At 45.2% G+C, this 11,577-nt stretch overlaps 1 protein-coding gene across 1 annotated transcript; it reads right to left on the bottom strand.

The window, feature by feature from the left end:
* Window positions 1-310: 310 nt before the first annotated feature.
* OTOP2 (otopetrin 2) lies at window positions 311-11,124 on the bottom strand. Its single transcript, XM_021002588.2, has 7 exons — window positions 10,930-11,124; window positions 10,242-10,591; window positions 9,440-9,576; window positions 8,033-8,091; window positions 7,326-7,450; window positions 4,285-5,162; window positions 311-1,117 (listed from the first exon to the last, which is right to left on the bottom strand). The coding sequence occupies exons 2-7, from the start codon at window positions 10,552-10,554 to the stop codon at window positions 947-949; spliced, it is 1,683 nt and encodes a 560-aa protein (XP_020858247.1). The 5' UTR covers window positions 10,555-10,591; window positions 10,930-11,124; the 3' UTR covers window positions 311-946.
* Between the last annotated feature and the right edge of the window lie 453 nt (window positions 11,125-11,577).

Here is an 11,577-nt window from a genome sequence, read left to right as displayed (position 1 = left end):
CAATGATTATAAGGATTAAATGGGGGACAAACCAACAACAAAACAAAGGAAATTAAATGTGATGAAATTATAATGACCAGGTTTGGCCCCAAGGAAGAGATTTGAGAACATAACACCCCTCCTCCTTTGCAGAGGTAGGGGGTAATGGGTGTTGATCATTACTTCTAATGTTGGACTTGGTTGATAGGATGGTAGTTTTGGTGAACTTTTCTTTCTTAAATTCTTTGTTATAAGGAATATGTTGGGTGATGTAGGTGATATTAAAACAAAAGGTATCAATAAATTGGTTTTTTAAAAATAAGTTATTGGGGACAGTTAAAGAATCACAAGTTTATTTGTTTCCTGGCTCAAAACATAGTGAAGCAAGGGATTCAACAGGTGGGAATGTGGGTGGGTTCTGCAGCCCAGTTTTGGGGAGTTCAAGAACATAGGGAAGGTTATTCTCCACTCACCCCATGTCCAGATTATCTGTTTCAAAGCACTTTGGAGAAATTGAATCAGTTCAGGGGCCTGAGTCTATACTAAAATACAGGTCTTATTGTATAGGGGGGCAAAGTGGGAGAAAAGCAATTTTGACTTCAAAATGATTTAAAGTTAAGGATTTTGACTTTTAAAAAATCCAACTCAAATTGGGGATCTCCAAGGTTTTGTTAACCCCCCCATTCTTCCAGTTATCAGTCATCAGCTTAGTTTTTTAGGAGGGTCCCTTGGGCAAGTGAAGCGGGGAATGGGAGAACTGGGTAAGGAGGCAATTAGACTTGGGTGGAATTGAGGAAATGGGTATAAGGTCCCCTATCCATCTCCTGGAGTTAAAACTACCTTACAAAGAGTTGTCTTTTCCCTTCCTGGGAAGAATATGGACACCAGTCGATGTTGTCCATCAGCTTGCGCTGGGCTATAGAAATCTTTTGGTGAAGTACAAAGGCTCATGGGGGAAGGGGCAGCATCAGGACAAGACATAGACCTCCAGCAAGCTGGAGACGGCGTGCATTCGGTAGAAGATTCCGAAGGGAAGGCAGATGTTGACAATGGCTGCCCACAGGGAGTAGCCATAGAAATCCAGTTCCAGGTTGTTGTTGAACTGAGGTCGGGCACCAAAGGCAGGCATGACCCAGAGCTAAGGAGAGAGTGGGAATGGATGGGTAGGTGGGTGGGTGAGCGTCCAGCAATATGGTAGAACCCAAGTCACTTTCAGGGATTTGGCTCACCTACTCACCCCTTCCACACATTTTGTAGGACTGTTACCTTAGTTTTATAGAATGTTTGAGCTGGAAGTGACTTTAGAGCTCCTCTATTCAATTCCCCTCATTTTACAGCTGAAGAAATTGAAAGATTAAGTGACTTGCCCAAGGTCAGGTTGAGTCAGAATTAAAATCCAAATCTTCTGACTATTGTTTTTTTGTGCCATATTGATTTGTGGTTTTTTTAAGCAATACTAGATTCCTTTAGTTCTAGTCACTACTCAAGAAACATTTACATAGATGTATGCACACACACACACACACACACACACACCTCTAACTCCGACGGAGTCAGCCAGTGGTTATACTTATCACACCCTCAGCCTGGCCCTACCCAACTGAAACTGCCTGAGTGCTGAAGGGTGGAAACAAAGAAACCGTGGATGTGATAGGAGGAAGGTATTTCTTCATATTTAAGTACCAGATTTTATTTTTCTCCCAAGTAAAATGGGGAGGGGACTATGAGGTTGTAGTGGAGTGGAGTTCTCAATGATCTCTAAGGGCACTTCCACTGAAGATGATGCATCACCATCTGCTTTACTGTAGTGCCCTAAGGACATCTTTCCATCCTACTTATAGCTAAAACTTTCTATATTGTGTTGCCTCTCCCACTAGAATGGGAACTTCTTGAGGGCAGCACTAGGAAAGTCTTAATTTTCTATTTAGGTAAAGATAAAGCACTTATAAGTGCTTACTATGTGCCAGGCACCATAATAAGTCCTGGGAATATAAATACAAGCAAAATTTTGTATTCTCAAGCACTTACAGTGCTTTGAACATAGGAAGGAGCTAATAAATACCTTTAATTCATTCAGCCATTCTAGCTCTGAATCCTGTTTATTGTATGGTACAGAGAATTAGAGAAATAAATTTGAAGTCAGACACCCTAGATTTGAATCCTGGCTCTGCCACTTAATACCCACATAACCTTTGGAAAATTGTTTAACATTTCTGGCCATGTTTCTTCGCCTGTTAACTAAGAGAGTTGGATTAGGTGTTCTCTAAGGTTCTCCTAACCTATGCTGTATAACATATACAGTATGAGTAAATAAACAAATCTGCTATCTAAACATTTTTGTGAGACATCTACACACTGAGGTACTGAGCGCTGATGAGAGATGAGGGAAGGCCACACCCAGATGGCAGGGGCTGGGCTAGAGGACTCCGGCAAGATTCTCCTCACCTGTCCTCTTGGCTGACCCAGAGTCCTCCCTGCCAGACCATTCTGTCTTATCTCTCTGTTACCTCTCTTCTTTGCCAGGCTGAGGGAGAACTAAAGGAAAACTGGGAACCAAGCTACAGTTCAGCTGCCCCAGGCAAAAGCAGCTCGTAATCTGTTCTGGAATAGGGTGCTTGTGTCTGCAGATAGGTACCCAGGATCCTGGGTCAGTTAGTGAATTAGTTCTTAGTGGAACTCATGTCTGAACTATAGTGACTGGGGAGGTATGTGAAAGGGGGAAGGGATATCAGATAAATCCTTAGATACATAGTAAACCCAGATCAGTGCATGGCTAAAGTATCAGCTCTTGCCCTTTGATGAATGAGAGCAGAGATCTAGAGATGCTTCAGTTTTAAAGAATCTACCCCCTGTTCTGGAGGAGTTTCAGTACAGATGGTATATTTACAGAGAGTTTTACTTCTATTGGAGATGTTTCTAAAGTGGGGATACATTAGAAATATCTGTGATGGATATACTAGGGATACATTGGGAGTAGGTATTAATTATATCTGTAGGGGGGCATAACTATGTTGGGTCAAGTGTATCTACATTGGAGATACACCTACACTGAGGTACTTTATGTTAATTATACGTTCATTGTGAGAGTATTTCTGTAGTGAGGATATAAATATACTGGGGCAAAGAATATATCCAGATCTGGACTGTTTTGTGTATTGAAGATATGCCTACTTTGGAGATGTTTCTGTATTTTAGAATACAGTTTCCCTGATAAGATTTTTATATTGGAGATATATCTGGATTTGGGGAGTTTCTATATTGAGAATATGCCTGTATTGGGGATGTTTCTATATTGGGTACATCGCTTTAAGGGTATATTTGAGATATGTAAAAATTTAATGTGTTTATATATTGGAGATTTGCCTACATTGAGGATATTTCTGTATTGGGTGTATACACACACACACACACACATACATACACACATATACACACACACATATTGAGAATATGCCTGTATTGGGGATGTTTCTATATTGGGTACATAGCTTTAAGGGTATATTTGAGATATATCAAAATTTAATGTGTTTATATGTTGGAGATTTGCCTACATTGAGGATATTTCTGTATTGGGGGTGTGTGTGTGTGTGTGTATACACACACACACACACACACATATTATATATATAGCTATACTAAAAGGTTTCTATAATGGGGAGGTATCTGAATTTGTGGTGTCTAGATATTTGGAACATGCTTATATTAGGTTGCTGGCACACTAGGGCTACATATTTGTTGGGTATATCTATCTATGAGATTTCTTGCAAGATAGCTTTCCGGATTCACTTTGGAGTAGGGTAGCCTCCATCTACTTTTCCTTCCCCATCACACTCTAACACTTCATTTTGCTCAGTTTTCACATTTCCATGGGACTCTGGTACTTCCTGCTGCTGCTCTAATTAAGCTGAGAAAGAGTCAAGTCACAAGATGGAATGAGCTCTCACACCCCTAGTTTGTGGATGAGGGCTCCCCTCCCTCTCTATATGAGCTCTCACACCTCCTTCCCCTTCTCTCTTCCCTATGTCAGCATTTACCTGGAACTCTCCAGCTCCTCCTTCTCCTATCACTTTCCCGAGAAGTCAGAACCCTGCTATTTCATTCATCTTCTACCCTGTTTCTTCGGGGGGTCTGCCTAGAAGAAAACACCTTGTCCTCTCCGAACCTGAGGAACTAGTTCTTTACTAGAGATCTCTAAAGTAGGGGGCAGAGTGCAAGGTGAGTCAAAGAACATCTTCACTAGCGTTGGGCAAATAAACCATTCCTCCCCTGACCTCCCATCTTCTCCACCTCTCCACCCCTACTCACAATCACGTTGCACAACAGTAGAAATAGTGAAATATCTTTCAGGCACTTGCTCCTCCAGTTCTTCTGTGGGGCTGAGATAATGGTTACTGCCTCCTGTGGGCCAGCAGGGGTGGAGTCCACCAGCCCAGGAGTGGATGGATAGTCAGGCAAGGTCTGGAGGGCATCCCGATTGGCATAGGTGAGGCCATGGATGGGCTCATTGGGTGAGTTTCCGTGGATGACAGGGGGGCTTCGGTGGAGGCTTTCAATGATGAAGACATTCTGGAAGATGTGCTGGGCAATCATTAGCAAGGAATAGGAGAGGTCCAACCCACCCAACAGGTCCCTGGGGGTACCCCCCACCACAGCCACAATAGAATAATAAGAGATGGCATACTGCCCAAGAGCAGCCCCCATCAGCAGAGCTACATCCAACGTACGAGTTGGGTTCTTGTGCTGGTCCATTGTCCTTTGGTCAAAACGGTAGATGATAGAGCCTCCAAGGCTGACTAGGGTCATAAGGCCCAGGCAGGCTATATTAAAGCTGTAGTAGAGGACCAGGGCTTGGTGGGTCCCACTTGTGTCCCCACTCACCTGGACTTCATAGATAATGAAGATCCCTAGCCCTACCACAAATATGAGCAAGCCCAGCACAGGCCCAATGAAGAAGGTTTCCCGGAAGAGGCTGGCAAAGGTAGGAGTGTGGCTGTGCCCATGGCCATGGTCATGAGAAGGGCCTATCAGGCGCTCCACATTCTTCCACATGACGTAGACCATTGTGGAGGCGAAGAGGCTGTACTCGATGTTGAAGGGATACAGGTAGAAGTAGCCCTGTTCGAAGACCTGACAGAAGGTTGTGTTGCAAGGACAGGCCTCTTCCACCGTGCTGCCTGCCTGTTCTGCTGGGAAGAGAGGGGGCATAGGCAGGTGCTGGGATGCTGGTAAACAAAGGACTGCTTTTTCCTATCCTCTTTCATGTGTCTTTGGGCACTTTCCAACTTGAGGAACCTCTGGTTTTTAATATGTGTGTGTGTGTGTGTGTGTGTGTGTGTGTGTGTGTGTGTGTGTGTTTACCCCTTTGGCAGTCTGTTGAGGCCTATGGACCTGTTCTCAAAAGAATGTCTTTAAATGCATAAAATAAAAATACAGAAGATCATAAAGGAAACAATCATATTCAAATATGGTTATCAAAATATATTTTTAAAAATTTCATGGACCCCTGCTCTAGGAAACAGAAAATAAATCATCCTTTAAAACCCACGCTAATCAATCCAGGCATGAAGAACATTGCATTTAACATGAGATTCTTTTGCAATGTATCAGTGGGTTTTGCTTATTGTTTTCCTTTTTTTATTTAAAAAATATTTGTCATGAAGGAAGACTCTTTGCCTACACTGGGGTTGCTTCTGTATTGGACACACAGCTTTATGGGTATATTAGGGATGTGTCCAAATTTAGGGTTTTTAATATATTGGAGCTATACCCACATTGGGGGGATAGGACGTAGGAATAGAATAGTAGGGATTGGGGAGAGAGAAGGACACAAGGAAATCTAGTAATGTAAAAACAAAAGATACCAATAGAAACTTATTTTAAAATTTAAAAAAATAATAATTATAATGATAATAGCATTTATACAGCACTTAGTCTTGTAAACCATTTCAGAAACACCTCATTTTATCTTCACAACAACCCTGGGAGGTAAGTGCCATTGTCATCCTTGTTTTACAGAAGGGGAAACTGAGGCAAACAAAAGTGAAGAGACTTCAGGGTCACACAACTAGTGAGGGAAGGATATAAACTCAGGTCTTCCTAACCCCAGGTCCAGTGCTCTATCTACTTTGACATCTACCTACTTCACAAAACACATGCCAAAACTTACCTCCTCCAGGAAGCTTTGGCAGAGAATTGCCAAAGTCCAATCCATTCCTAACAGGTACACCCTCTTTAATATTCCTGACCAGTAATCGTCCAATCTACAATCACATATAGACCTCCAGTGATGGGGAGCTCACTTCTCTCTCTCTCTCTCTCTCTCTCTCTCTCTCTCTCTCTCTCTCTCTCTCTCTCTCTCTCTCTCTTTTTGGCTAGACAACGGGCTTAAGTGACTTGCCCAGGGTCACACAGCTAGTAAGTGTTATGTGTCTGAGGTCGGATTTGAACTCAGGTCCTCCTGAATCCAGGACCAGTCCTCTATCCACTACACCACCTAGCTGCCCCAGGGGCTCACTTCTCAAGCAGCACATTCCTCCTTGAGATGGCTCTAATAATTATTTTATCAGTATATGTTATTAATCTGTGCTTGCTCCTATGTAGGTTTAGAAACATAATAAGTTATCTGCCTGGGGAAGTGAGTTTTGTCTCCCCAACTAGAAGACTCCCCAACTACCCTCAGGGAGGGTAGGTGTTGTTTCTCTTCTATCTTTGGGACTCCCCACAGTAGCCAATATGGGATGGGTCTCTATGCATCTAAGGTTCACAGTCTGTTGAGCTGAGTGACTGCCTCATTGCCTTATAAAACATGCTAATTTTTTTTCAGGGTTGAACCAGGGGCCCTAGAGAAACTAAGAGAGTGAGGGAAAGTTAAATTGTAGAAAGGTAGAAAGGGAGGAGGCCACATTTCTTGGCAATTAAGAAATTCTCTACTTCTTCTTCTTGAGATGCCCAAACTCCTTATCCCTCCACTTTCCTCTCTGTATTCCTTTCTCTTTCCCCAAGCTCTCTTTTGCTCTCACCAGCTGAACCATCCTTGTTCTCTTTCCAATCTAGGTTCCCCTCTTCTTTGGGATGGGAGCAAGCAAGGAGAATATCCCAGGCATCAAGACCAGAATAGTCTTCCCTTCAGAGGTCAAGGAAGAATTGTCTCACAGCCAGAGGTAGGAGTAGGGAGTAGCAGTGGTCCCTGAACCCTATCCCTGCCTCACTCCCCTAGTTAAGTTACAGACAACTCAATCAATCTCCCAAAGTCAGAGGCATACTGTCTGAACATTAGCTCAGACTACCCACTGGAGATTGCCTGAATCATTGGTGGTATGTGGGCCCATGAGGATCAAGAAACTCACCATCAGAAGTGAGGAGGGCATAGGTACTACTGGCAGTATGGGAGTGTTCGTGGTGAACAGATTCATCCACCACGGCTGCCATCCAGATGGCCAGGTTGGTGGTGAGTGTAAACATGAGACCACACCTATTTGGGGGAAGAGGGAGAGTGAAGAAGCTAGTGAGAGTCCCCATTTCACACTGGGGCTACCCATCCTGGGATGTGCCAGGGAAGGAGCTTGGGGAGAACAGCTGAGTACTCTGTTCTGGATAGGGAAGGAGTTTTAGGAAAGGTAAAAAAATTTTGATGGAATTTGTAGGGCTGGACAATCTTCCCCAAGCAGACCTGGCAGGTCCCCAGTAGACCAAGCCACTGAGAAAGATGCCTTGGGGATACTCCCTTCGTGGGGGTCATTTGCACATGGTCCATGTCCTCTCTCCCCAGGTAAACCTTGGTAAAATTCTGTCCATCTTGACATTTGGGGAACAGGTATCCAAGATGAACAGCCCTCACTTCTGCTTGCAAGGTAGAGTACCATGTGAGCAGTGACTTTGAAGCAATTGGCAGTGAACGTGGGGACAGACTTGACTAAGTAATATTGAATTTGGAGGTATATTGAATCAACTGACATTGAATTTGGGGATGGTCTGAAGCAACTGGCCTTGAATCTGGGGAAGAACTAAAGCAATTGGCTTTGAATTTGGAGCTGGGCAGAAAGGGAGTACTCACCGGGTCAAGTCTAGGTGGGCGTGAACACAGTCTTTAGCTGAAACCCAGAGGAAGTATGTCTACAAGAATAGTGAACAGAGGTGGCTTCCTGAGAAGGATTGAAGTGGAAGCCCTACTTATGTTCTGTTTCTTTCACAGGCCTTTACAATCTCCACAATAGCTCAGATTTGTCCAGCATAACAAGGTTTACCAACTATCTTTCTCGAGACAGCCTTTCAAGTTGGGGCCTGAAAGTATTATTGCCATTTTACAGATGAAGAAATTGAGAGTCCAAGAGATAAAGTATTAGAGCTAGAACTTGAACCTAGGTCCTCTAGCCACTCTGGTGCTTGCCAGAAAGATCAAAGTTAGGGTAGGGTACAAAGCAGGTTAAGAAAAAAATAACACATCAACTATTGACTCAAAAATAATAAATTCATCCTCAGTGACATATGCTATTAATGTCTCCGTTATATACTGAAAGGGTTACTTTCTGGAATGGAGACAGGAAGATACCTAGGTATCTTTCAGCCCAAGGCAAGAGTGTATTCCCTGGTTTCCACTCTCACTCCCCAAATCAGTTCATTGGGCTAAGACATAGTTTAGGCAGCAGGGTTGGCCTTAGGTGACTCATCCAGCATGCAGTTTGCCTTTGCAACTTCTCACCTACTTTAGCACCACATCTATGTGGTTTTGTCTGTCAAGCCACATCCATTATAAGCTCTTAATGTCAATTAGGTGTCAATGAATCCTCTTTAAAATATTAGTTGATGTTAGTTTTAACTGTTACCCTTCAGGAGCATTTGCATTTTAACCGAGTGCACAGACCTCAAAGAAGTGAATATCTAATAATGAAATTTAACTGCAGTAATGAACAGTGAAAATGTTAGGAATGGGGAAAAGAAAAGGAGGGTAGCTTGCTTTATGCCTCTCTAATCTGCTGGTTATTGATGCCTCACAGACAATGGGCAAAGAAGGCTTCTGAAGAAATAATCTCACGCATTAAAAAAACCCCAACTACTGTTTACTTTCAGTTTTGCATTTCATAGTCTCTAGCACATGGTATGCATTTAATTAATGTTCAGTGATAGGGGAAAACTTTTTTTCTGGCTCCAACTGCTTAGTTAACTGAATCCTCCTTGCCTTTTGCCCATGGTTGTGTCCAAATTGGCCCTGGCTAGGCAGAATTCTGGCTAGAAAAGGAATCCTGGTTTGTGTGTAACTGGGATCAGTTAAGAAGAAGGGGCCAGATTCTTGGTGATAAAAACTGTTGCTGAATTCTTCTCCCCAAGCCACCCCATCCTCACCAGGTGGTAACCATGAACAGAGCTCCTAACCAAATTGCTCCACTCCTAAACCCCTCCTGCACCTGTCATAGGTCCCAGGGGCTCCTACCTGCATCAGGCAGACATTGAACTCCCCACTTACCTGAACAATGACAAATATAGCCTGTATGATGGGATACAGGATCTTGATGGTTGACTGACACTCATAGAAACTGGAATAGTAGCCTGTTTTGAAGACGTCCATGACCAGGGTACAGACACCAAATAGGATCAGCCCACCTTGGGAGCAGAGATGGTGGAGGTGAGATGCTGGGATATATAATTTCAAACTTGCCTATGGCTCCATTCCCACATGATTCTGCGTGGCCCACCGATCAAAGACAGATATTGGGAGGGTCGAAAGAAGTTAGAGATTAATGTTCCCAATCAGTGGCTTAGTACCTCTGCTTGCTCTGTTCTGGAAGCAAGGATTGCATTGGGTCATCATATATGGGGCTGTAAGGGAACTTTGCCACAATAGGATTTTAAAATTGTTGAGGAACTTGGAAATCACCCCAATTCCTTCCCCACCTCCATTTCAAAGAGAAGCAAACTGTGGTTTAATGTGGTTAAAATGATTGGCCCAAGGTCTAGTATCTGAATTTGATCTCGGGTTTTTTGACTTTAAATCTCCACTACCCCCTTGCAGACGGTAAGATGCTTCTCTCCCTTTCACAGTATTTCCCTTTCCTCAGTACAATTTCTTCTCAGACCCAGTCAGTCCCCTCGCCAAGCCTGGCTCACCTACCCATGCCAAGTCATAGCACTCCTTCCATATCAAGTTCTTCCTAGGGCAACTTTAGGCCAGAATCCCCCTCCCCCTCCGCATGTTCCCCACCAACCCCTGCACCTCATTTCCAACCCTGCCTCCACCAGTTTTCTGGGCCTCTTAACTTCTCCCCAACCTTGAAGCCAGATTGGTCCTGCGTGCGAGTCCAGGTAGGGGACCGCATCCGGGAGTCGGGAGGTTCGGAAGATGTAGAAGAGAATCCAGATGATGGTGAGGAGCATCATGGTGGTAAGCAGTGCGAACACATCTGTGTCGTACACGGCCACCTTGTTGAAGGCGCCGCTGCTTATGAGGGTGCTGGCGAGAAGGAGCACATTGACAGACAGCAGCACCGACAGCATCTGGCCGCCTTTCTTCCATCCCTCCCGAGGCGTGGGTTCCGGGGGTTGGGGTCTTTCACTGGTGCCCGGCACCATCTCCTCCGACATGGCAGTGGCGGCCGGGGAAGGTAGAGGTGGCGAGTCACTGAGGGGGAGGAGCAGACAGGACCCCATATCAACCACGAGAGCTCCCCTCTCTCCAGTACCCCCTCCCCCACAATGCCAGTTCTGAAGTGGGACCACTTTCTGCAGCAGTCGAAGGGGCAAGATGCTGGAACTAAGGACCACAAAAGTCCACACTCCTCTCTCTTCCCTTCTATTTAGAAGGTCGCCTCGAAGGGAGGAGAGGAGGAGCCCATGGGATTCCCTGGGAGTCCCCACCAGCAAGTGCTGGGGGCTTTTAGGACACGGGAGCCTTCTCTGTCCTCTCTGCTCTCCTCAGCCCCAAGCCCACCCGACGCTCCCTGCCAGCGAAGTACCCACCTGGCTGGAGCCAGGGCTGAGCTGAGACCCGGGGGTCAACTGACGGCTCTTCTCTTCCACGCCAGGCTGGGTGGGAGTTTTATACCCGGGCTGGCATGGGTATTTACAACCACTGGCGGGAGGGCAACCCAGCTCCATAAACTTCTCTGCCCCGCTCACATGATCCATTTTATTTCGGATCTGATTTTGGGGAAGAGCACCTGGGAGAGAGATACGGTTAGATTTATAACCATCTGGTGACCTCGCCTCTTATCCCTTAACCCCTTCCCTCCTTCATTTCAGTGCTTCTGAACTCGGGCGCGGCCCCGCCCGGCGTTGCGGTTCGGGAAGGGTACCTTGTCCTCTGTCTTCTCTTCCTCCTCGTCCCCCAAAGTCCCTGGTCCTCCACCTCCCGAGCGCATTCCTAGGTTCTTGGTAGTCATCTCTACCCACCTCCACGTTACTCGGAAGCTCCCATTCCATAGCTATGTCCTTCTGTCCTTCATTTCCCGACCCCACCCCCTTACTACCTTGGTCCCGGGCACGCAAAGCTTGGATAGCACTCTTTCCCGTCTCCACCCGACGGCACAGTTGTGTTTTCTTTTCCCGAACATTTCGTGACAGCTCGATCTTCCTCCCTACCCCTCTCTTTTTTTTCTACTCTCCCAG

The sequence above is a fragment of the Phascolarctos cinereus genome, unplaced genomic scaffold, assembly GCF_003287225.1.
Source record: "Phascolarctos cinereus isolate Bilbo 61053 unplaced genomic scaffold, phaCin_HiC Scaffold_5;HRSCAF=322, whole genome shotgun sequence".
Classification (NCBI taxonomy): Eukaryota; Metazoa; Chordata; class Mammalia; order Diprotodontia; family Phascolarctidae; genus Phascolarctos; species Phascolarctos cinereus.
The sequence above is the reverse complement of the archived record's forward strand: the minus strand, read 5'-3'. Positions and strand labels throughout refer to the sequence as shown.

Excerpts from the sequence above, each read along its gene's own strand:
- OTOP2 (XM_021002588.2), bottom strand. The coding sequence starts at position 10,554 with ATGTCGGAGGAGATGGTGCCGGGCACCAGTGAAAGACCCCAACCCCCG. Across the intron at positions 5,163-7,325 it reads TGCCCTCCTCACTTCTGATG|AACAGGCAGGCAGCACGGTG; the intron begins GTGAGTTTCTTG and ends TCTTCCCAGCAG. Across the intron at positions 1,118-4,284 it reads TACTGTTGTGCAACGTGATT|CTCTGGGTCATGCCTGCCTT; the intron begins GTGAGTAGGGGT and ends CTCTCTCCTTAG.